The sequence below is a fragment of the Pristiophorus japonicus genome, chromosome 15, assembly GCF_044704955.1.
Source record: "Pristiophorus japonicus isolate sPriJap1 chromosome 15, sPriJap1.hap1, whole genome shotgun sequence".
Classification (NCBI taxonomy): domain Eukaryota; kingdom Metazoa; phylum Chordata; class Chondrichthyes; family Pristiophoridae; genus Pristiophorus; species Pristiophorus japonicus.
In genome coordinates, this window is record NC_091991.1 from 94,385,702 (window position 1) to 94,410,401 (window position 24,700).

General features: G+C 47.2%; 1 protein-coding gene across 1 annotated transcript; it reads left to right on the top strand.

Annotated features, from left to right (window-relative positions):
• LOC139280907 (aldo-keto reductase family 1 member D1-like) lies at positions 1 to 23,585 on the top strand. Its single transcript, XM_070900713.1, has 6 exons — positions 1 to 71; positions 4,632 to 4,754; positions 7,691 to 7,800; positions 12,341 to 12,506; positions 20,766 to 20,848; positions 21,443 to 23,585. Exons 2-5 carry the CDS (start codon positions 4,641 to 4,643, stop codon positions 20,829 to 20,831), a joined length of 456 nt encoding a protein of 151 aa, XP_070756814.1. The 5' UTR covers positions 1 to 71; positions 4,632 to 4,640; the 3' UTR covers positions 20,832 to 20,848; positions 21,443 to 23,585.
• Positions 23,586 to 24,700: the final 1,115 nt, after the last annotated feature.

The window sequence follows — 24,700 nt, forward strand, 5'->3', positions numbered from 1 at the left end:
ATGCCATTTACCCAAAAGATGAAAACGGGAAGTATTTTTACCACCCAACAGACCTGTGTGCCACCTGGGAGGTATGGTGGGGCATACCCTCATTCTCCCCTCTCTGCGTTATGCGTAAAACTGCCAAATAGATTTCAATTGAGGCAAGTGCAAGGTCATCAACTTTGGACCTGAAAAGGAAAGATTAGAGCACTTTCTAAATGGTGTAAAGCTAGAAACTATGGAGGTCCAAAGTGACTTGGGGGTCCATCTACATCGATCATTAAAATGTCACGGACAGGTACAGAAAACAATCAAAAGACCAATGCTCTGCGGACCTTTATATCTAGAGGACTAGAACACCAGGGGGTAGAAGTTAGGCTACAGCTGTACAGAGCCCTGGTTAGACCACACCTGGAGCACTGTGAGCCGTTCTGGGCACCACACCTTCAGGAGGATATATTGGCCTTGGAGGGAGTGCAGCGTAGGTTTACCAGAATGATACCCAGACTTCAAGGGTGACATTACAAGGAGAGATTACACAAACTCGGGTTATATTGCTGGGGAATTTAGAAAGTTACAGGATGATTTGATCGAAGTTTTCATGCTTTTAAGGGGAACTGATGGGGTAGAGAGATACTATTTCTGATGGATGGGGAGTCTAGAACTAAGGGACATAACCTAAAGGTTAGAGCCAGGAGTTTCAGGACTGGAGTTTGGAAACACTTCTATTCAGAAAAGGTGATAGAAGTTTGGAACTCTCTTGCACAAACAGCAATTCATGCTGGATCAATTGTTCAATTTAAATCGGAGATTGATAGCGTTTTGTTAACTTGGACAAATGTGCATTAATTAAGGAAAGTCAGCATGGATTTGTTAAAGGCAAATTGTGTTTAACTAACTTGATTGAGTTTTTTGATGAGGTAACAGAGAGGGTTGATGAGGGTAATGCAGATGACGTGATGTACATGGATTTCCAAAAGGTGTTTGATAAAGTGGCACATAATAGGCTTTCAGCAAAGTTGAAGCCCGTGGAATAAAAGGGACAGTGGCAGCATGGATACGGAATTGGCTCAGTGACAGGAAACAGAGAGTAGTGGTGAATGGTTTTTCGAACGGGAGGAAGGTATACAGTGGTGTTCCCCAGGGGTCAGTACTGGGACCACTGCTTGTCTTGATATATATTAATGACTTGGACTTGGGTGTACAGGGCACAATTTAAAAATTTGCAGATGACAGAAACGTTGGAAGTATAGTGAACAGTGAGGAGGTTAGTGATAGACTTCAGGAAGACATAGACAGGTTGGTGGAATGGACGGACACGTGGCAGATAAATTTAACGCAGAAAAGTGCGAAGTGATACATTTTGGTAGGAAGAATGAGGAAAGGCAATATAAACTGAAGGATACAATTCTAAAGGGGCTGCATGAACAGAGAGGCCTGGGGGTAAATGTGCACAAATTGTTGAAGGTGGCAGGGCAGGTTGAGAAAGCGGTTAAAAAGGCTTATGGGATCCTGGGCTTCATAAATAGAGGAAAGAGAACAAAAGGAAGGAAGTTACGATGAACCTTTATAAAACACTGGTTGGGTCTCAACTCGATTATTGTGTCCAATTCCGGGCACCGCACTTTAGAAAGGATGTGAAGGCCTGAGAGAGGGTGCAGAAAAGATTTACGAGAATGGTTCCATGGATGAGGGACTTCAGTTACATGGATAGACTGGAGAAGTTGGGGTTGTTCTCCTTCGAGTAAAAAAGGTTGAGAGGAGATTTGATCGAGGTGTTCAAAATCGTGAGTGGTCTGGACAGAATAGATAGAGAGAAACTGTTCCCATTGGTGAAAGGGTTGAGAACCAGAGGACACAGATTTAAGTTGATTGGCAGAAGGACCAAAGGCGAAATGAGGAAAAACGTTTTTATGCAGCAAGTGGTTAGGATCTAGAATGCACTTGAAGTACCTGAAGGAGAAATTTGCAGGGCTATGGGAAAAGGGCGGGGGAGTGGGAGCAGCTGACGTGCTCTTGCAGAGAGCTGGCATGGGCTCGATGAATGCTGTAACCATTCTATGATTCTAACTGAAGGTATTAAGGGATAAGGGGCAAAGGCGAGTATATGGAGTTCGGTCGCAGATCTCATTCAATTGCAGAACAGGCTCGAGGGGCTAAATCGCTATCCTGTTTCTAGAGCTACTCTTCACCCCTTGTGAAATAGATCCACACATCTGCCCATTCCTCATGCCTCTGTGTAAAATAGTTCAATATTTGTCTGTTCTTCACCTCTGTGTGTGCATTAATTTTATTTGTTTATTATGGTTCTGGATATTTATTGAGCCTTGTATACATGATTGTGTTCCTGGGTATATGATTGTAGACCTGGGTATATGATTGTAGACCTGGGTATATGATTGCAGATCTGGGTATATGATTGTAGACCTGGGTATATGATTGCAGACCTGGGTATATTATTGTAGACCTGGGTATATGATTGCAGACTGGGTATCAGATTGCAGACCTGGGTATCTGATTGTTGATCTGGGTATATGATTGTAGATCTAGGTATATGATTGTGGACCTGGGTATATGATTGTAGACCTAGGTATATGATTGTAGACCTGGGTATATGATTTCAGACCTGGTTATATGATTGTAGACCTGGGTATAAGATTGTAGACCTGGGTATATGATTGCAGACCTGGGTATATGATTGCAGACCTGGGTATCTGATTGTAGACCTGGGTATATGATTGTAGACCTGGGTATATGATTGCAGACCTGGGTATCTGATTGTAGACCTGGGTATATGATTGTAGATCTGGGTATATGATTGCAGACCTGGGTATATGATTGCAGATCTGGGTATATGATTGTAGACCTGGGTATATGATTGTAGACCTGGTTATATGATTGTGGACCTGGGTATATGATTGTAGACCTAGGTATATGATTGTAGACCTGGGTATATGATTGTAGACCTGGGTATATTATTGCAGACCTGGGTATATGACTGTAGACCTGGGTATATGATTTTAGACCTGGGTATAAGATTGTAGACCTGGGTATATGATTGCAGACCTGGGTATATGATTGTCGACCTGGGTATATGATTATAGACCTGGGTATATGATTGCAGACCTGGGTATATGATTGTAGCCACTAGTATATGATTGCAGATCTCGGTATATAAATGTAGACCTAGGTATATGATTGTAGACCTGGGTATATGATTGTCGACCTGGGTATATGATTGCAGACCTGGGTATATGATTGTAGACCTGGGTATATGATTGTAGCCACTCGTATAAGATTGTAGACCTGGGTATATGATTGCAGATCTCGGTATATGATTGTAGACCTGGGTATAAGATTGTAGCCACTCGTATATGATTGTAGACCTGGGTATATGATTGCAGATCTCGGTATATAATTGCAGACCTAGGTATATGATTGTAGACCTGGGTATATGATTGTAGACCTGGGTATATGATTGTAGCCACTCGTATATGATTGTAGACCTGGGTATATGATTGCAGATCTCGGTATATGATTGTAGACCTGGGTATAAGATTGTAGCCACTCGTATATGATTGTAGACCTGGGTATATGATTGTAGCCACTCGTATATGATTGTAGACCTGGGTATATGATTGTAGCCACTCGTATATAATTGCAGACCTAGGTATATGATTGTAGACCTGGGTATATGATTGCGGACCTAGGTATATGATTGTAGACCCGGGTATGTGATTGTAGCCACTAGTATATGATTATGAACCCGAGTATATTTTTTTAAATTCATTGTCAACCCTAATTGCCCTTGAGAAGGTGGTGGTGATCCGCCTTCTTGAACCGCTGCAGTCTGTGTGGTGAAGGTGCTCCCACAGTGCTGTTAGGGAGGGAGTTCCAGTATTTTGACGCAGTGACTATGAAGGAATGGCGATATATTTCCAAGTCAGGAGGTGTGTAACTTGGAGGAGAACTTGCAGGTGATGGTGTTCCTATGCGCCTGCTGCCCTTGCCCTTCTAGGTGGTAGAGGTCGCGGGTTTGGGAGGTGCTGTCGAAGAAGCCTTGGTGAGTTGCTGCAGTGCATCTTGTAGATGGTACACACTGCAGCCACGGTGCACCGGTGGTGGAGGGAGTGAATGTTTAAGGTGGTGGATGGGGTGCCGATCAAGCGGGCTGCTTTGTCCTAGATGGTGTCAAACTTCTTGAGTGTTGTGGGAGCTGCACTCATCCAGACATGTGGAGAGTATTCCATCGCACTCCTGACTTGTGCCTTGAAGATGGTGGAAAGGCTTTGGGGAGTCAGGAGGTGAGACACTCGTCACAGAATACCCAGCCTCTGACCTGCTCTTGTTGTCTCAGTGGCTGGTCCAGTTAGGTTTCTGGTCAATGGTGAGCCCCAGTGTGTCGATGATGGGGGATTCAACGATGGTAATGCTGTTGAATGTCAAGGGGGGAGATGGTTAGACTCTCGCTTGTTGGAGATGGTCATTAGAATGAAAGTGAAAAGGATTTTTATTTAATATAAAAACTGGAAATGCTCAGCAGGTCAGGCAGCATCAGTGGCGAAGGAAACAGTTAATGTTTCAGGTGTGATTTCAGATTTCTAGCATCCATAATATTTTGCTTTAGTACAAGCATTTTTATTTGCTAGGCCCTGGAAATGTGTAAAGATGCTGGTTTGGTGAAGTCGATTGGTGTGTCAAATTTCAATCGCAGACAGTTGGAGCAGATCCTGAACAAACCAGGCCTGAAGTACAAGCCAGCAGTAAACCAGGTACTGTCCATTTACAACATGTAGTGTCATGTGGTGGTCCTACTTATTGCAGCAGATGGAGTGACACCTTCATCCTAAAGGAAGCCTCTCCGCTTGGCCATACATTCCACCACATGTCCCACCAGTAGCAGTGCGGCCCTTTATCAGCAAATCACACCTTGGTCTGTCCCCTGCTCCTCCGGTACCTTCTCCTCCTTTGAGCATCTCACCTTGTTCCATCCCTCTCGCCACTATTTAAATTCCTCGTTCTCTACTGCCCACCCAACTTCCATGCCAATATTCTCACTGAGATATCTGCACTGCTTTCCTTCCTCAGCTTCTGCACCGAGCGACTTCTCATCCTTGGTGATTTCAACCTGAATCGCAACTCATCAGACCCTGTCTCCTCTGAGTTCACTGCCCTCCTATCATCTCTTAATCTCTCCCTCGATATAAACTCCCCTACCCAGATTAATGGCCACATCGTTGACCTTGCCGTCTCATGTCACCTCTCTACTCCCATTATGTCAATAACGTCACTTCCTTCTAGGTCTGCCCCTGAAAAAACTCTCACCCAAGTCACTTACAATTACACTTTAAAATTCCCAACCGTCTAGTCTTTGTCCTGACATTCACCATGTACATCTACAGCTACCAATCTGCTCAATCACACCCTCCTAGTCCTCATTAAAATTATTATTCTCTCTCATCCCGTTCACTCCCACTTGTAACGCCCTCATCTCCGCTCACTTAAGTCAAAGGGACGTAGACTTGAACGTTTATGGCAGATAACTTCTTTAGCTATTCATCACCAGATCTGGCTAGACCACAGAAAGCACTATCGGGTCCTACTCTTCTCTGCCAAAACAGCTCACTATTTCAGGATCATTCTGGAGTGCAAAAATAACCCCCAGATTTTTTTCTCCACTACAAACCGTTACCTTAAACCCCTCTTCCCTGCCTCCTCCATCCTCATCCCCAACAACAAGTGTGAGGAGTTCATGGATCTAAATTTGGGCTAAAAATTCACCAACCTTGCACCTGTTTTTTTGGCGATATTTTTGGGGAAGTCTTGCGGCGGTGGTTTTTAAATATCGCTGGGGAGCGGACCGCCACCATGCAAGACTTGAAACATCGCTTTCGCCAACAATTTGGCTCACAGCGCACCCGTATTTAGGATGAAAAAAACCGCCAGGTAAAAATCTGCGTTGCAGCCCCTAGAACAGCAGTGAGTATGAAGATCTGCAAAAACGGTTAGTTAAAGTTCTTATTTTTTAATTCTTTTGCAGCGATTCGCTAGTTATGTGTCTTGTGAACGTTTTGTGATTTTTTTTTAGCAATATATTTTTTGGTTTTTTCCCCACTCCCAAGGCCTCTCTCACAGCGGCCTCAGAGTAAAGTTGCAGAAAATTAGTGGTTTGCGCCACAATTCCTCGTGCAATGCCGATTTTTACCGTTGCGTAAATTGAAGCCTGAATTTTAGGCCTTGCAGTGATAGCGGAGTGAAAGCGGTATTTTTGGCGAAAAAAACTAATTTCTGGCCCTTTGTCAATCAGCTAACTCTGCTGCTTCCCTCCAGTCCCCTAGTCCACAGGGACAAACTTCCCCTCAGGTTCCCACTTGCACTAGCCCTTAACTTGCATCTTTCTCTACATTCTCTCCAATATTCCCTCGTGTGCTCTATACGCTCGTCCTGTCCATGAGCCCGTCTCCTCTTTTGACCCTATTCCGACCAAACTGCTGACCACCCAACTTCCCTTCCTGGCCCCCATGTTAGCTGATATTGTTAACGGTTCTCTCTCCTCAGGTACTGTTCCCCCGCCCCCTCAAGTCTGCCACCATCACCCCCTCCTCAAAAAATCCACCCTTAACCCTTCTGTCCTTGCTAACTACTGTCCCATCCCAATTCCCTGACTCCCCCACCCTGACTCCACCTCTCCTGACACTCCCCTCTTCCCCCCAACTCTCCCCCCGCCCCGGACTCTCACCCCCGCCCCCGACAACCCCCTGCTCCCGACTCCCTCCTGCCCATCCAGCCCCTGACTCCCCCGTCTCCAGACACTCCCTCTCTGGCCCCGACTCCCACCACCCCCGACACCACCCTCTCCCGAGACTCCTCCTCCGCCCCCGACACTCCCCCTCCACCCCCAACAATCCCCCGACTCCCCATGTCCATGACTCCCCCCGCCCCCAAGTCACCCTCTCCTGACTCTCCCCCTGCCCCCGACTCTCCCCCTGCCCCCGACTCTTGCCCTGCACCCGACTCTCCCCCCGCACCCGACAACCCCCTGCCCCCGAGGCCCTCCTGCCCCCGCCCCCTGCCCCTGACTCCCCCCCCGCCCCCCCGCTCTGGACACTTCCCCTCCGGCCCCGGCTCCCCCCGCCCCCGACACCCACCTCTGATAACACTCCCCCTCCGCCCCAACTCTCCCCGCCCCCGACTCTCCCCGCCCCCAACTACCCCCGCCCCCGACTACCCTCCCTTCCCCAACAACCCCCCTGCCCCCGATTTCCCCGCCCCGACAGCCCCCTGCCCCCGACTCCCTCCTGCCCCCGACTCTCCTCCGGCCCCCGACTCCCCCTGGCTCCCGATTCCCCCCCCTCCCCCAACACCCCCCTGCCCTTAATTCCCTCCAGCCCGCCCCGCCCCTGACTCCCCCCTCTCCTGACACTCCCCCTCTGCCCCCAACTCTCCCCGACCAGACTCCCCCCACCCCCGACTCTCCCCCACCCCTGACTCCCTCCACCCCCGACTTCCCCTCCCCCCAACTTCCCCTACCCCCCACTCCATCTGCCCCCAACTCCCCCAGACTCCCCCCCGCCCTCGACTCCCCCCACTGAGCCAGACTGAGACCCTTTATACTGAGTGCCATTTACACAGAATAATGCCAGGCCAATAACTGCGTCCACTGCTCTTAATTACAAAAGGCTTTTTCTTTTTGTCTTTTTCTGCTCAGGTCGAATGCCACCCGTACTTTATTCAGACTAAGTTAAATGAATTTTGTGACTCCCATGGCATTGTCATCGTGGGCTACAGCCCCCTGGGAACCTGTCGTGACTCCCTCTGGTAAGCAGTTTGGTGACTTGCTTCCCCTCTCTGAGTGCTCACTCCCTGTTGGGGTATGTTCCATGGGCTTCTCACCCAACTGACCATTCTTCATGTGTGTCGCGGTCAGAAATTGTGCCTGAGATGGTGCAGTGGTTGAGATCAGATACCTTCACGTGGATCTCTATCCTAAGCCGGGTTGTTGGGTTGTAAATTCACCCCCCATCGCTCTGCAGGGTAGAGTCCGTGACCAGCAGCAATTGCTGAAAAGCTGGGTAAGCCCAAACCTCTCCCCAGCTCAGCTAATCTAAGCCCACCTTAGTGAGGTTAACATTCTAACTCTCGACCTTTGCATTGCTGAGCAGGTCACAGCTCAGCAATGTTCAAATCTTGTTGCTACGGACAGAATAAAAATGTCTGCAGCTTTGGGATTGGGCAATTTACCTCTCTCACCGACATCGCTTTACCTCCATAGACACAATTCTTGCCTGATGTGATGCCATAGATGTGCAGTACAATCTGGGCCAGGAATCTTGACAGATTATTCTCCTTCAGTAGCCAGGGGCACTGAGGTTAATTGTAATAGCACAGTTACTCCTGTCTTCATAGTAGTCGGGTGTCAGGCGTTCCCCTGTGGGCAGCACTCATGCCCCTCAGTCAGAAAGTTATGGGTTAAGGCCCCACTCCAGAGACTTGAGCACATAATCCATGCTGACACTTCAGTGCAGTACTGAAGGAGTGCTGCACTGTCGGAGGTGCCGTCTTTCACATGAGATCTTAAACCGAGGCCTCATCTACCCTCTCAAGTGGACATTAAAGATCCCATATCACTAATTAGCAATCTCGTTGTGCGAGGCCCCTTGGGGAAGAGTGACCATAATATGGTGGAATTCTGCATTAGGATGGAGAATGAAACAGTTAATTCAGAGACCATGGTCCAGAACTTAAAGAAGGGTAACTTTGAAGGTATGAGGCGTGAATTGGCTAGGATAGATTGGCGAATGATACTGAAGGGGTTGACTGTGGATGGGCAATGGCAGACATTTAGAGACCGCATGGATGAACTACAACAATTGTACATTCCTGTCTGTCGTAAAAATAAAAAAGGGAAGGTGGCTCAACCGTGGCTATCAAGGGAAATCAGGGATAGCATTAAAGCCAAGGAAGTGGCATACAAATTGGCCAGAAATAGCAGAGAACCCGGGGACTGGGAGAAATTTAGAACTCAGCAGAGGAGGACAAAGGGTTTGATTAGGGCAGGGAAAATGGAGTACGAGAAGAAGCTTGCAGGGAACATTAAGACGGATTGCAAAAGTTTCTATAGATATGTGAAGCGAAAAAGGTTAGTAAAGACAAACGTAGGTCCCCTGCAGTCAGAATCAGGGGAAGTCATAACGGGGAACAAAGAAATGGCGGACCAATTGAACAAGTACTTTGGTTCGGTATTCACTGAGGAGGACACAAACAACCTTCCGGATATAAAAGGGGTCGGAGGGTCTAGTAAGGAGGAGGAACTGAGGGAAATCCTTATTAGTCGGGAAATTGTGTTGGGGAAATTGATGGGATTGAAGGCCGATAAATCCCCAGGGCCTGATGGACTGCATCCCAGAGTACTTAAGGAGGTGGCCTTGGAAATAGTGGATGCATTGACAGTCATTTTCCAACATTCCATTGACTCTGGATCAGTTCCTATGGAGTGGAGGGTAGCCAATGTAACCCCACTTTTTCAAAAAGGAGGGAGAGAGAAAACAGGGAATTACAGACCGGTCAGCCTGACATCGGTAGTGGGTAAAATGATGGAATCAATTATTAAGGATGTCATCGCAGTGCATTTGGAAAGAGGTAATATGATAGGTCCAAGTCAGCATGGATTTGTGAAAGGGAAATCATGCTTGACAAATCTTCTGGAATTTTTTGAGGATGTTTCCAGTAGAGTGGACAAGGGAGAACCAGTCGATGTGGTATATTTGGACTTTCAGAAGGCTTTCGACAAGGTCCCACACAAGAGATTAATGTGCAAAGTTAAAGCACATGGGATTGGGGGTAGTGTGCTGACATGGATTGAGAACTGGTTGTCAGACAGGAAGCAAAGAGTAGGAGTAAATGGGGACTTTTCAGAATGGCAGGCAGTGACTAGTGGGGTACCACAAGGTTCTGTGCTGGGGCCCCAGCTGTTTACACTGTACATTAATGATTTAGACGAGGGGATTAAATGTAGTATCTCCAAATTTGCGGATGACACTAAGTTGGGTGGCAGTGTGAGCTGCAAGGAGGATTCTATGAGGCTGCAGAGCGACTTGGATAGGTTAGGTGAGTGGGCAAATGCATGGCAGATGAAGTATAATGTGGATAAATGTGAGGTTATCCACTTTGGTGGTAAAAACAGAGAGACAGACTATTATCTGAATGGTGACAGATTAGGAAAAGGAGAGGTGCAACGAGACCTGGGTGTCATGGTACATCAGTCATTGAAGGTTGGCATGCAGGTACAGCAGGCGGTTAAGAAAGCAAATGGCATGTTGGCCTTCATAGCGAGGGGATTTGAGTACAAGGGCAGGGAGGTGTTGCTACAATTGTACAGGGCCTTGGTGAGGCCACACCTGGAGTATTGTGTACAGTTGTGGTCTCCTAACCTGAGGAAGGACATTCTTGCTATTGAGGGAGTGCAGCGAAGGTTCACCAGACTGATTCCCGGGATGGCGGGACTGACCTATCAAGAAAGACTGGATCAACTGGGCTTGTATTCACTGGAGTTCAGAAGAATGAGAGGGGACCTCATAGAAACGTTTCAAATTCTGACGGGGTTAGACAGGTTAGATGCAGGAAGAATGTTCCCAATGTTGGGGAAGTCCAGAACCAGGGGACACAGTCTAAGGATAAGGGGGAAGCCATTTAGGACTGAGATGAGGAGCAATTTCTTCACCCAGAGAGTGGTGAACCTGTGGAATTCTCTACCACAGAAAGTTGTTGAGGCCAATTCACTAAATATATTCAAAAAGGAGTTAGATGAAGTCCTTACTACTAGGGGAATCAAGGGGTATAGTGAGAAAGCAGGAATGGGGTACTGAAGTTGCATGTTCAGCCAAGAACTCATTGAATGGCGGTGCAGGCTAGAAGGGCCGAATGGCCTACTCCTGCACCTATTTTCTATGTTTCTATGTTTCTATTTAAAAAAGAGCAGGGGTGTTTTCCCTGGTGTCCAGCCCAACATTTATCCCACAACCAACATCACTAAAACAAATGACCTGTTCATTTATCTCATTGCTGTGTTTACGGGAACTTGCTGTGGCTGCTACGTTTCCTACATTACAACAGTGACTACACTTCAAAAATACTACATGGGCTGTAAAGCGCGTTGGGATGTCCTCAGATCACCAAAGACGTTATACAAGTGAAAATCCTTCTTTTTTTCACGTCTACTGACTTACTTGTATTACAGCTTTGCATCAGAATGGAGGGCCAACTCAAAACACAGCACATCGCCCCCAGACAGGGCCTGCAGCAGGTGGTGAGAGAACCAACACGAGGGAAAAACCTACTTGACCTTATCCTCACCAATCTACCTGTCGCAGATGCATCTGTCCATGACAGCATTGGTAGCAGTGACCACCGCACAATCATTGTGGAGACGATGTCCCGTCTTCACACTGAGGACACTCCATCGTGTTGTGTGGCACAACCACCGTGCTAAATGAGATAGATTCAGAACAGATCTAGCAGCTCAAAACTGGGCATCCATGAGGCGCTGTGGGCCATCATCAGCAGCAGAATTGTATTCCACCACAATCTGTAACCTCGTGGCCCGGTATATCCCTCACTCTACCATTACCATCAGGCCTGGGGACCAACCCTGGTTCAATGAGGAGTGTAGAGAGCATGCCAGGAGCAGCACCAGGTGTACCTGAAAATGAGGTGCCAACCTGGGGAAGCTGCAACACGGGACTACATACATTCCAAACAGCGGAAACAACATACTACAGACAGAGCTAAGTGATCCCACAATCAACAGATCAGATCAAAGCTCTACAGTCCTGCCACATCTAGTTGTGAATGGTGGTGGACAATTAAACACAGCTCCCTGAATATCCCCATCTTCAATGATGGCGGAGCCCAGCACGCAAGTGCAAAAGACAAGGCTGAAGTGTTTTAAACCATTTTCAGCCAGAATTACTGAGTGGATGATACATCTCGGCCTCCTCCTGATGTCCCCATCATCACAGAAGCCAGTTTTCAGCCAATTCGATTCGCTCTACGTGATATCAGGAAGCGGCTGAGCGCACTGGATACAGCAAAGGCTATGGGCCCCGACAACATCCCGGCTGTTGTGCTGAAGACTTGTGCTCCAGAACTAGCCACGCCTCTAGCCAAGCTGTTCCAGTACAGCTACAACACTGGCATCTACCCGACAGTGTGGAAAACTGCCCTGTAGAATGGCAATGGGACAAGGTACCAGAGAGTGTCCGGTACCTATGGGACTGTACCCAACAAAGGTGGTGCTCTCCGGAGGCACAATCGGAAGGGGGCTTTTTGCAAATTACATGGTGCTTGTCTGTGTTTGCAGGGTGAACATCGAGATTCCCTCTTTGCTGGATGACCCTGTCCTAAACTCTGTGGCAGCAAAGTACAAGAAGACAAGTGCCCAGGTGGCTCTGCGTTACCAGCTTCAGCGTAACATAGTCGTCATTCCAAAAAGTTTTAACCCAGAACGCATCAAACAGAACTTTGAGGTAAAGTGTAGTTTAAAGTTATTTTACACTGAGGTACCAATTTGTTTAAATGTATTTTACATTGAGGTAATGTTTTGCTTAAATGTGTTCTATTATATAGAATTACATAGAAATTTACAGCACGGAAGGAGGCCATTCGGCCCATCGTGTCTGTGCTGGCCGACCAAGAGCTATCTGGTCTAATCCTACTTTCCAGCTCTTGGCCCAGCTTACGGCACTTCAAGTGCATATCCATAGGATGAGGGTTCCTGCCTCCACCACCCATTCAGGCAGTGAGTTCCAGACCCCCACCGCCCTCTGGGTGAAAAAAATTCTCCCCAAATCCTCTCTAATCCTTCTACCAATTACTTTAAATTTATGCCCCTGGTTATTGACCTCGCTGCTAAGGGTGATGAGTCCTTCCTATCCACTCTATCCAGGCCCCTCATAATTTTATACACCTCATTAAGGTCTCACTTGAGGCCTCCTCTGTTCCGAAATAAACAAACCCAGCCTATCCAATCTTTCCTCAAAGGTAAAATTCTCCAGTTCAGGCAACATCCTCGTAAACCTCCTCTGTACCCTCTCTAGTGCAACCACATCTTTCCTGTAATGTGGTGACCAGAACTGCACACAGTACTCCAGCTGCGGCCTAACCAGGGTTTGATACGATCCATTCCACTGGTTCTGCTCCACACGAGCTTCCTTCCACCTGTCTCTATCTGACCCTTGCAACATAACCTTCCTCCTTTCTCCCTCGTGCACTTGTCTAGTTTCCCCTTAAATTCATCGATGCTTTTTGATACGTCCTTAATATACACTATAAATGCACACGGGGCCCATGCTTGAGAGAAGGTCAGTCTGTGACCTGTCCTTTATTCCTCAGCACTCAAGTGCAGGAAGTGGGTGGAACCTCCACTTTTATATCTGAAGATCCAGGTTAGGAGTGTCTCCCACAAGTTCACCACCTAGTGGTCATTGTTCTCACAGTGCACAATTAGGTCAGATTATACATGGGTTATATTGCTAGTTGAATACATGACATCACCTCCCCCCCAAAAGTCTTATTGGGATCACAGGTTGAGTCTCTCTGGTAGTTTACGCTCTCTGTAGAGTGCCTGAGTTGGGGCTCTGGTTGTTGGGTGCTGGCCTGAGTGTCTGCTGTTTGCGCTGCCTCAGGCCTATCCGGACTGCCCACAGTGACTGGGCTCTCCTCCCTTTGGTCCCTGTGTTCGGTCACCTGTGGAGGAGTGAACTCTATATTGTGTTCTTCCTCTGCTTCTTCTATGGGGTTGCTGAACCTCCTTTTTGTTTAATCCACATGTTTGCGGCAGATTTGTCCATTGGTAAGTTTCACTACCAGAATCCTATTTTCCTCTTTGGCAATCACAGTGCCTGCGAGCCATTTGGGCCCTGCAGCGTAGTTGAGGACAAAAACAGGGTCATTTACATCAATACATCGCGCCCTCGCATTCCTGTCATGGTAGTCATATTGTGACTGGTGCCTGCTCTCGACAATTTCTTTCATGGTGGGGTGTATAAGGGATAACCGGGTTTTGAGCGTCCTTTTCATGAGCAGCTCTGCGGGTGGAACCCCTGTGAGCGACTGTGGTCAGGATCTGGAAGCGTGATAAGCAGCTTTGTAGGGAACCCCCTTGGATTCTGAGCATCCCCTGTTTTATTACCTGCACTGCTCGTTCTGCCTGGCCGTTTGAGGCCGGCTTGAACGTTGCCATTCTGACATGGTTAATTGCATTGCCTGCCATGAAGTCCTGGAATTCAGTGCTTGTGAAGCACGGGCCATTGTCGCTGACCAAGATGTCCGGTAGACCGTGGGCGGCGAACATTGCCTGTAGACTTTCTACCGTGGCAGAGGATGTGCTTGAATTTAAAATGTCACACTCGATCCATTTGGAGTAGACGTCTACTACAACCAAAAACATTTTTCCCATGAAAGGACCTGCGTAGTCCACACGGATGCGTGACCAAGGCTTGGCAGGCCATGGCCAGGGGCTAAGGGGGGCTTCCCTGGGCGCATTGCCCAGCTGGGCACATGTGTCGCACCTGCGAACACAAAGTTCCAGATCTGCGTCTATCCCTGGCCACCAAACGTGTGACCTGGCAATTGCCTTCATTATGACAATGCCCGGGTGCTCATTGTGGAGTTCTCTGATGAACACCTCTCTGCCCATCTGGGGCATGACTACACGGTTTCCCCACAGTAGGCAATCGGCCTGAATCGAGAGTTCATCCCTGCGCCTGTGAAATGGTTTAAATTCCTCAGGGCATGCCCTGTACGTGGCTGCCCAGTCCCCATTCAGGACACATTTCTTGACTAGAGACAATAGCGGGTCTCTATTTGTCCAGACTTTAATCTGACGGGCTGTCACAGGTGAGCCTTCGCTTCCGAAAGCTTCAACAGCCTTGACCATCTCAGCAGCATGCTCGGTAGCCCCCTCAGTGGCAGCTAGCGGGAGCCTGCTGAGTGCATCGGCGCAGTTTTCGGTGCCCGGTCTGTGCCGAATTGTGTAGTCATAGGCGGTTAGCGTGAGTGCCCACCTCTGTATGCGGGCCGATGCGTTTGCATTTATGGCCTAGTTGTCGTCCAAAGGGGACGTTAGAGGTTTGTGATCTGTCTCCAGTTCAAATTTCCTGCCAAACAGGTACTGGTGCATTTTCTTTACCGCATATACACATGCGAGCGCCTCCTTTTCTATCATCTCGTAGCCCCTTTCTGCCTGGGACAGACTTCTGGAGGCATAAGCCACCGGCTGTAACTGACCCTTGACATTGACATGCTGCAACACACACCTGACCCCATAGGACGACGCATCGCACGTTAACACAAGTTTCTTACATGGGTCATATAGCGTTAACAGATTGTTGGAACATAACAAATTGCGTGCTCTATTAAAAGCCCTTTCCTGGCTGTCCCCCCAGACCCATTCGCGACCTTTGCGTAGGAGCATGTGTAGCGGCTCTAGCAGCGTGCTCAATTTGGGAAGAAAGTTACCAAAATAGTTCAGGAGCCCCAGGAACGAACGCAGCTCCGTCGTGTTACGGGGTCTGGGTGTTCTCTGGATTGCTTCCGTCTTGGACGCAGTAGGGCTGATCCCGTCTGCTGCTACCCTCATCCCCGGGAATTCTACCTCTGGAGCTAGGAAGACGCACTTCGCCTTTTTCAGTCGCAGCTCTACCTGGTCCAGTCTGCGTAGCACCTCCTCCAGGTTGTGGAGGTGTTGTTCAGTATCGTAACCCGTGATGAGGATGTCGCCTTGAAAAACCACCATCCCTGGAATCGACTTGAGGAGGCTTTCCATATTTCGTTGGAAGATCGCGGCGGCCGAGCGAATCCCGAACGGACATCTGTTGTACTCAAACAACCCCTTGTGTGTCGTGATGGTGGTCAACTTCTTCGACTCATTCGCCAGCTTCTGGGTCATGTAAGCTGAGGTCAGATCCAATTTTGAAAAAAGTTTGCCACCGGATTGCGTCGCTTGATGGTGGCCTTGTAATCACCACATATCCTGACCGATCCATCCGCCTTGAGCACCGGCACAATTGGGCTCGCCCAGTCACTGAATTCGACTGATGAGCTGATGCCTTCCCTCAGTAGGCGGTCCAAATTGCCTTCTATCTTTTCCCGCATCACGTACGGCATCACCCTGGCCTTGTGGTGTACTGGCCTGGTGTCCGGGTTTATGTGAATCACTACCTTGGCCCCCATGAAAGTGCCAATGCCGGGTTGAAATAATGAGTCAAATTTGTCCAGGATCTGTGAGCATGATACTCGCTCCACAGAGGAAATTGCATTGACATCGCCCCATTTCCAGTTCATGACAGCAAGCCAACTCCTCCCCAGTAGTGCTGGACCATCCCCCGGGACAACCCAGAGTGGCAACCTGTTCTCCGAATCTTTGTGGGTCACGACTACTGTGGCGCTGCCTAGCACAGGAATGATCTTCTTTGTGTATGTCCGTAGCTATGCGTCAACCGGCGATAATTTTGGCCTCCTGGCCTTGGACGCCCACAACTTTTCAAACTGTTTGGTACCCATCAGGGACTGGCTGGCCCCCGTGTCTAGCTCCATTGATACTGGGATGCCATTGAGGAGCACTTTCATCATTATCGGTGGCATCCTGGTGTATGAACTGTATACGTGCTCCACATGAACTCGCTGAACTTCAGCTTCCAGCGATTTCCCCCAGCGTTCATTTCTGCAATTTCTGCAGGTATTTTGCTCATTTCTGCAAACTCCGGCTGAGTGTGTGCCTCCACGCCTCCAACATAAGCTGCTGTTGGAAACAAAAGGTCTCTTGCCAGTTGATCGTCCCTGACTGCCCCTGTTATTGTCCTTGAGTGCACCATTAACAGATGTTGATGGCCCCATTACTGGCCACATTGGCCCTTGCAATGGTGTGAATTGCCATTCAGCTTGCCATTGTCTCTGTCGAACTCCCCCTCTGGATTCGGCTACATGTTGGGGCATGCCCGATTACCCTTGTCTGCCTGGAGAACTGTGTGCTGCTTTAACAATGTTGAATCTCTGTCCCAACCACTCCTTAACACAGTACCTCTCGTCTGTTCTGCTAGTGGTCATGCTCGCGTCGTATAAATCCCAATTTCTCGTCGCCATTGATACGTCCTTACTATACAGTATAAATGCACACGAGGCCCATGCTTGAGAGAAGGTCAGTCTGTGACCTGTCCTTTATTCCTTCGCACTCAAGTGCAGGAAGTGGGTGGAGCCTCCCCTTTTATATCTGAATGCAAAAGGCAGGAGGCAACAGAGCAGAGTAGCACTGGGGTAAGTGTAAACCACAAGGTGATAGGAAGGGACAATATGTATGAAGATAAAGGGGCTGCAGGAGGGGTCAAAACTAAAAATCATGGTTTAAAAGCTAGTATTAAAACACTCTACCTAAACGCACGCAGCATTCGAAATAAAGTAAATGAGTTGACGGCACAAATCATTACAAATGGGTATGATTTGGTGGCCATTACAGAAACGTGGTTGCAGGGTGGCCAAGACTGGGAATTAAACATACAGGGGTATCTGACAATTCGGAAGGATAGACAAGAAGGGAAAGGAGGTGGGGTAACTCTGTTAATAAAGGATGATATCAGGGCAGTTGTGAGAGATGATATTGGCTCTAATGAACAAAATGTTGAATCATTGTGGGTGGAGATTAGAGATAGTAAGGGGGAAAAGTCAATGGTGGGCGTAGTTTATAGGCCCCCAAATAATAACTTCACGGTGGGGCGGACAATAATCAAGGGAATAATAGAGGCATGTGAAAAAGGAATGGCAGTAATCATGGGGGATTTTAACCTACATATCGATTGGTCAAATCAAATCGCACGGGGTAGCCTGGAGGAGGAATTCATAGAATGCATACAGGATTGTTTCTTAGAACAGTATGTTACAGAACCTACAAGGGAGCAAGCTATCTTAGATTTGGTCCTGTGTAATGAGACAGGAATAATAAACGATCTCCTAGTAAAAGATCCTCTCGAAATGAGTGATCACAGTATGGTTGAATTTGTAATACAGATTGAGGGTGAGGAAGTAATGTCTCAAACGAGCATACTATGCTTAAACAAAGGGGACCACAGTGGGATGAGGGCAGAGTTAGACTGGGAATGTAGACTAAACGGTGGCACAATTGAGGAACAGTGGAGGACTTTTAAGGAGCTCTTTCATAGTGCGCAACAAAAATATATTCCAGTGAAAAAGAAGGACGGTAAGAGAAGGGATAACCAGCCGTGGATAACCAAGGAAATAAAGGAGAGTATCAAATTAAAAACCAATGCGTATAAGGTGGCCAAGGTTAGTGGGAAACTAGAAGATTGGGAAAATTTTAAATGACAGCAAAGTATGACTAAGAAAGCAATAAAGAAAGGAAAGATAGATTACGAAAGTAAACTTGCGCAAAACATAAAAACAGATAGTAAAAGCTTTTACCGATATATAAAACGGAAAAGAGTGACTAAAGTAAATGTTGATCCTTTAGAAGATGAGAAGGGGGATTTAGTAATGGGAAATGTGGAAATGGCTGAGACCTTAAACAATTATTTTGCTTCGGTCTTCACAGTGGAAGACAGAAAAACCATGCCAAAAATTGCTGGTCACGGGAATGTGGGAAGGGAGGACCTTGAGACAATCACTATCACTAGGGAGGTAGTGCTGGACAGGCTAATGGGACTCAAGGTAGATAAGTCCCCTGGTCCTGATGAAATGCATCCCAGGGTATTAAAAGAGATGGCAGAAGTTATAGCAGATGCATTGGTTATAATCTACAAAAATTCTCTGGACTCTGGGGAGGTACCAGCGGATTGGAAAGCAGCTAATGTAACGCCTCAGTTTAAAAAAAGAGGGCAGACAAAAGGCAGGTTAGTGTAACAACTTTAGTGGGGAAAATGCTTGAAGCTATCATTAAGGAAGAAATAGCGGGACATCTAGATAGGAATAGTGCAATCAAGCAGACGCAACATGGATTCATGAAGGGGAAATCATGTTGAACTAATTTACTGGAATTCTTTCAAGACATAACGAGCATGGTGGATAGAGGTGTACCGATGGATGTGGTGTATTTAGATTTCCAAAAGGCATTCGATAAGGTGCCACACAAAAGGTTACTGCAGAAGATAAAGGTACGCGGAGTCAGCGGAAATGTATTAGCATGGATAGAGAATTGGCTGGCTAACAGAAAGCAGAGAGTTGGGATAAATGGGTCCTTTTCGGGTTGGAAATCGGTGGTTAATGGTGTGCCACAGGGATCGGTGCTGGGACCACAACTGTTTACAATATACATAGATGACCTGGAGGAGGGGACAGAGTGTAGTGCAACAAAATTTGCAGATGACACAAAGATTAGTGGGAAAGCGGGTTGTGTAGAGGACACAGAGAGGCTGCAAAGAGATTTAGATAGGTTAAGCGCATGGGCTAAGGTTTGGCAGATGGAATACAATGTCGGAAAATGTGAGGTCATCCACCTTGGAAAATAAACAGTAAAAGGGAATATTATTTGAATGGGGAGAAATTACAACATGCTGCGGTGCAGAGGGACCTGGGGGTCCTTGTGCATGAATCCCAAAAAGTTAGTTTGCAGGTGCAGCAGGTAATCAGGAAGGCGAATGGAATGTTGGCCTTCATTGCAAGAGGAATGGAGTACAAAAGCAGGGAGGTCCTGCTGCAACTGTATAGGGTATTGGTGAGGCCGCACCTGGAGTACTGCATGCAGTTTTTGTCACCTTACTTAAGGAAGGATATACTAGCTTTGGAGGGGGTACAGAGACGATTCACTAGGCTGATTCCGGAGATGAGAGGGTTACCTTATGATGATAGATTGAGTAGACTGTGTCTTTACTCGTTGGAGTTCAGAAGGATGAGGGGTGATCTTATAGAAACATTTAAAATAATGAAAGGGATAGACAAGATAGAGGCAGAGAGGTTGTTTCCACTAGTTGGGGAGACTAGAACTAGGGGGCACAGCCTCAAAATACGGGGGAGCCAATTTAAAACCGAGTTGAGAAGGAATTTCTTCTCCCAGAGGGTTGTGAATCTGTGGAATTCTCTGCCCAGGGAAGCAGTTGAGGCTAGCTCATTGAATATATTCAAATCACAGATAGATAAATTTTTAACCAATAAGAGAATTAAGGGGTATGGAGAGCGGGCGGGTAAGTGGAGCTGAGTCCACGGCCAGATCAGCCATGATCTTTTTGAATGGCGGAGCAGGCTCGAGGGGCTAGATGGCCTACTCCTGTTCCTAATTCTTAAGTTCTTATGAAGCTCCAGGTTAGGAGTGTCTCCCACAAGTTCACCACCAAGTGGTCATTGTTCTCACAGTGTACAATTTAGGTCAGATTATACCTGGGTTACATTGCTGGTTGAATACATGACACTTTTCGTCCAACCACTCCCTGTGGTAGAGAGTTCCACATTCTCACCACTCTCTGGGTAAAGAAGTTTCTCCTGAATTCCCCATTGGATTTATTAATGACTATCTTATATTTACAGCCCCTTGGACTGCCCCACAAGTAGAAACATCTTCTGTACATCTATCCTAGCAAACCCTTTCATTATTTTAAAGACCTCTATCAGATTACCCTCAGCCTTCAGTTGGATTGGGAGTGAGATCCACAGTGAGGCCACAGTGAAAACTATTGCAGCTGATGAATCATTTGAGAGGGAGCAGCAGTTTCAGTAACTTTTAACCAATATAATGTTTAATTTATTTCTTGTTCCCCTCACTGTCTCTGATTTCTCTCATTTCTTAGATTTTTGACTTTTCTTTGACGGGTGAAGAAATGAAAAAGATCAGTGCTCTCAACAGAAACCAGTGATATGTGGAACTTTTGATGTAAGCTTCCCATCTGTGAAACCAGGAATCAGTGTCAGGAACCTTTCACATCTAATGCAGCCTCCAACTGTTTAAGGCAAAATAACTATTATTGTTCAACCCCACCGAACCCTGATGGCTCAGTGGGTAGATGTGCCACTTGGTGTGGTCCTGGTTCAGGCTGATCTTGTCCAAACCCAGCCCTAGACTCACCCTGCAACAACACTTCCCATTAGCAGTCACTGGATAACCATCAGGAGCAAGTTGATTTTCCCTCTACCTACTGCATTAGCACTGAGGCCAACTGTACCATCTTTATCTGGATCCTCGGTTTTAACCTGCTTCGCAGGTGTAACTGCCGGGGTTCCCAGGCCCTGGGACTCCCACAGCTGCAGTGAGGCGAGGATCACCTCAGGGTTCACTCCTTGTGGGCTGGGAGGAGCAGGATTACCTCCCCACGGTCCCCCCCCCCACCACCCCCACCATTCAGGAGCTTATGGTCTCTATGCCTCAGTTGTGCAATCTGCTAACAGGGACAAAGGTGGGGCCCAGCCTGGCCATGCATGGATTTTGTTGCCTCACCTTAACCCATCACTCCCTATTTTGTTGCTGTAGGTGGAGCGATCACCCAGAATATCCCTTCAACGATGAATACTGAACTCCAGAGTCTGTCGCGAGAGGTACAAGGATGGACAAGTGATGCAGGATTCCTGAATGGGGGTGGATGGAACTGAATTGAGGCTCGCAGTACACACCAGCAATCACTTTCTTCTGAGCCAAATGATTGGAAATGAAAAGAAAGATCGTCTTAAATTTTTTGTAGTGCCTGATGTTTGTAAAATCCCTTTTCTTATCGCCCCATAGAACCATAGAAATTTACAGCACGGTAGGAGACCATTTCAGCCCATTGTGTCCGTGCCGGCCGACCAAGAGCTATCCAGCCTAATCCCACTTTCCAGCTCTCAGTCCGTAGCACTGTAGGTTACGGCACTTCAGGTGCACATCCAAGTACTTTTTAAATGTGGTGAGGGCTTCTGCCTCTACCACCCTTTCATGCAGTGAGTTCCAGACCCCCACCACCCTCTGGGTGAAGACATTTCCCCTCAAATCTCCTCTAAACCGCCCCCCAATTACTTTAAATCTATGCCCCCTGGTTGTTGACCCCTCTGCTGAGGGAAACATGTCCGTCCTATCCACTCTATCCAAGCCACGCATAATTTTGTACATCTCAATCATGTCTCCCCTCAGCCTCCTCTGTTCCAAAGAAAACAACCCCAGCCTATCCAATCTTTCTTCTTGGCCAAAATTCTCTAGTCCAGGCAACATCTTCGTAAATCTCCTCTGCACCCTCTCTAGTTATTTTTCTGTACTTATTGTTGCTTGTTGGTTTTTGAGGGAAAGTAAATTGCGGCATGAGCGATATTCCTAAGTTTGGTTTAGGGCCTAATCAGTGGCCACTTCCTGAGTTGCAGTGCATCAGAAAATTGGGTGCTATCTTGCTGTGTCTGTTTAGCGCTCCAATTAGTGCTGCTCATGTTCTTACTGTCAAAGATGTTATGGCACGAACATCGTTGCACCTCAGAAGGGAGGGAGTTGCTATTAAAATAGGGCTGGGATTTTTCAGTTGTGCTCATGATGTACCGGCCATTAATGGTAATGAGCCACAAACGCGACCTGTGTGTTAATGAGACACTGGTGACATCACACTGACCGTGACCTTTGCTCTGTACCTAACCACGGGTCACAGGTCAGGTAACACTCAGCCCCAGAAAAACCGAGAGCCATGAGTCAGACAAGTCAGTGTTCTCGTCGCTAACATTCAGAAAGTCATTGCTGGTTGAGCTTTTCATTACAACATTACAGATTATGGGTCGACATGATAGAAGTGTTTAAAGTTATGAAAGGATGGGACAGGGTAGATAGAAGCAGATTGTTTCCAGTGGTTGAGGGGTGAAGAACGAGGGGCCACAGATACAAGGTTAAATGTTCGAGATTTAGAAGAGAGAACAAGAGAAACATCTTCACAGAGAGTTGTGAGGCTGTGGAATTCACTTCCAGAGTTAGTGTCTGAGGCATTCAAGATTAGACTGGATCGGTGGGTGGAGGAAATGGAATTGAAGGAGGGGTAAATGTGATTAGGACTATTTGCTCGTGTGCAGGGTAAACACTGGCATGGACTGGTTGGGCCGAATGGCCTATTTCCGTGTTGTAACTTTTACGTATTTTTAAACTTTGGAGCAGCATTTCAACAAAGGGAGAACATTCTAGATTTCCACTCTCCTGTGTGTGAAAAGGTGCTTTCTGATTTCCCTCCTGAATGGTCTGGCTCTAATTGGAATATTCTGCCCACGTATTCTGCATTGCCCAACCCACGGAAATAGTTTCTCTCAATCTATTGAATCCTTTCATCAATTAAACACCTCAATCCAATTACCCCATAACCGGCTAAACTCAAGGTTGTGCAAACTGGCCTCATAATTTAACCCTTTAAGTCCAGCATCATTGTGGTGAAAATGCAGTGTTCCCAGCACCAGGCCGATTACAATGAAACCTGTACAATCCGACAACCCCAAAAAACAGTCACCTGCTAAAAGGGACACTTATTGACAGTCCCAAATAACTTACATTGTAATAAATACAAGCTGCATCTTGAAACCACGGACACTCACTATTATGTATGTAGCTATATATAGTTGCCACCAGATGGCGTGACTGCGGGAATCCTACGGGTCACCCACACCTCGTGCTGGTATAAAAGGCTTGCTACCTTGTTGTTTAGACACTCTGGAGTTTTAATAAAGAAACCAAGGTCATACTAATTTCAGCTTACAGTACTTGGCCTCGTGAGATTATTTCATACACACTAACTGGTGACGAGTAAAGAAATACGAACTTTCATGCGACCATGGCTTCCATTGGTATTTTAGAATGATTTGTTGATTGGGAAGATTTTGTTGATCTCCGAATTTGCGGGGACTACAAGGTGACAATCAACCGAGTCTCGCTACAGGACCAGTACCCACTACCGAAGGCAGACGATCTATTTGCAACACTGGAGGGCGGGAAGTCATTTTCCAAGTTGGACCTGACCTCTGCCTATGTGACTAAAGAGCTGGCTGAATCCTTGAAAAAGCCGACGTGCATTAACATGCACAAGGGACTGTTTATTTACCACCGATGCCCCTTTGGGATTCGTTCGGCTGCTGCAAAATTCCAGAGGAACATGGAGAGCTTGCTAAAATCCGTCCCGAGGACTGTCGTGTTCCAAGGTGAAATCCTGATCACTGACACCACAGAACACCTACACAACCTGGAAGAAGTCCTGCATCGCCTGGACAGAGTGGGACTCAGGCTGAAACACTCCAAGTGTGTTTTCCTGGTGCCAGAGGTTGAATGTTTGGGGAGGAAGATCGCAGCTGATGGCATCAGGCCCACGGACTCCAAGACGGAGACCATCAAGACCACCTAGACCCCAAAATGTGACGGAGCTGCATTCATTTCTGGGATTCCTCAATTACTTTGTTAACTTTCTACCTGGGCTGAGCACGTTGTTAGAACCTTTGCACATGTTGCTACGTCAGGGTAATGACTGGGTTTGGGGTAAATCTCAAGAGACAGCTTTCGAGAAGGCTAGGGACCTGTTATGCTCTAATAAGTTCCTTGTTCTATATGATCCATGCAAACGATTAATGCTAGCTTGTGATACTCACATTTATATTTATATTAGTACAAAGGGCGTTTATAGCAATAGTGATAATGATGGGGTCTGTACCATTATTAGTAAATGCTCACATGCTGGAGACTGAAGTTGGGTTTAGTGAAGAGCCCAATCAAAGAGGTGGCAGACTGATGTGGAGTAGGAGACTGTACATC

What these genes read in the sequence shown, in the direction of transcription:
- LOC139280907 (XM_070900713.1), top strand. Translation starts at nt 4,641, where the DNA reads ATGTGTAAAGATGCTGGTTTGGTGAAGTCGATTGGTGTGTCAAATTTC. An exon ending in ACAAGCCAGCAGTAAACCAG is followed by an intron (nt 4,755 to 7,690) that starts GTACTGTCCATT and finishes TTTTCTGCTCAG; the next exon opens with GTCGAATGCCACCCGTACTT. An exon ending in ACCTGTCGTGACTCCCTCTG is followed by an intron (nt 7,801 to 12,340) that starts GTAAGCAGTTTG and finishes CTGTGTTTGCAG; the next exon opens with GGTGAACATCGAGATTCCCT.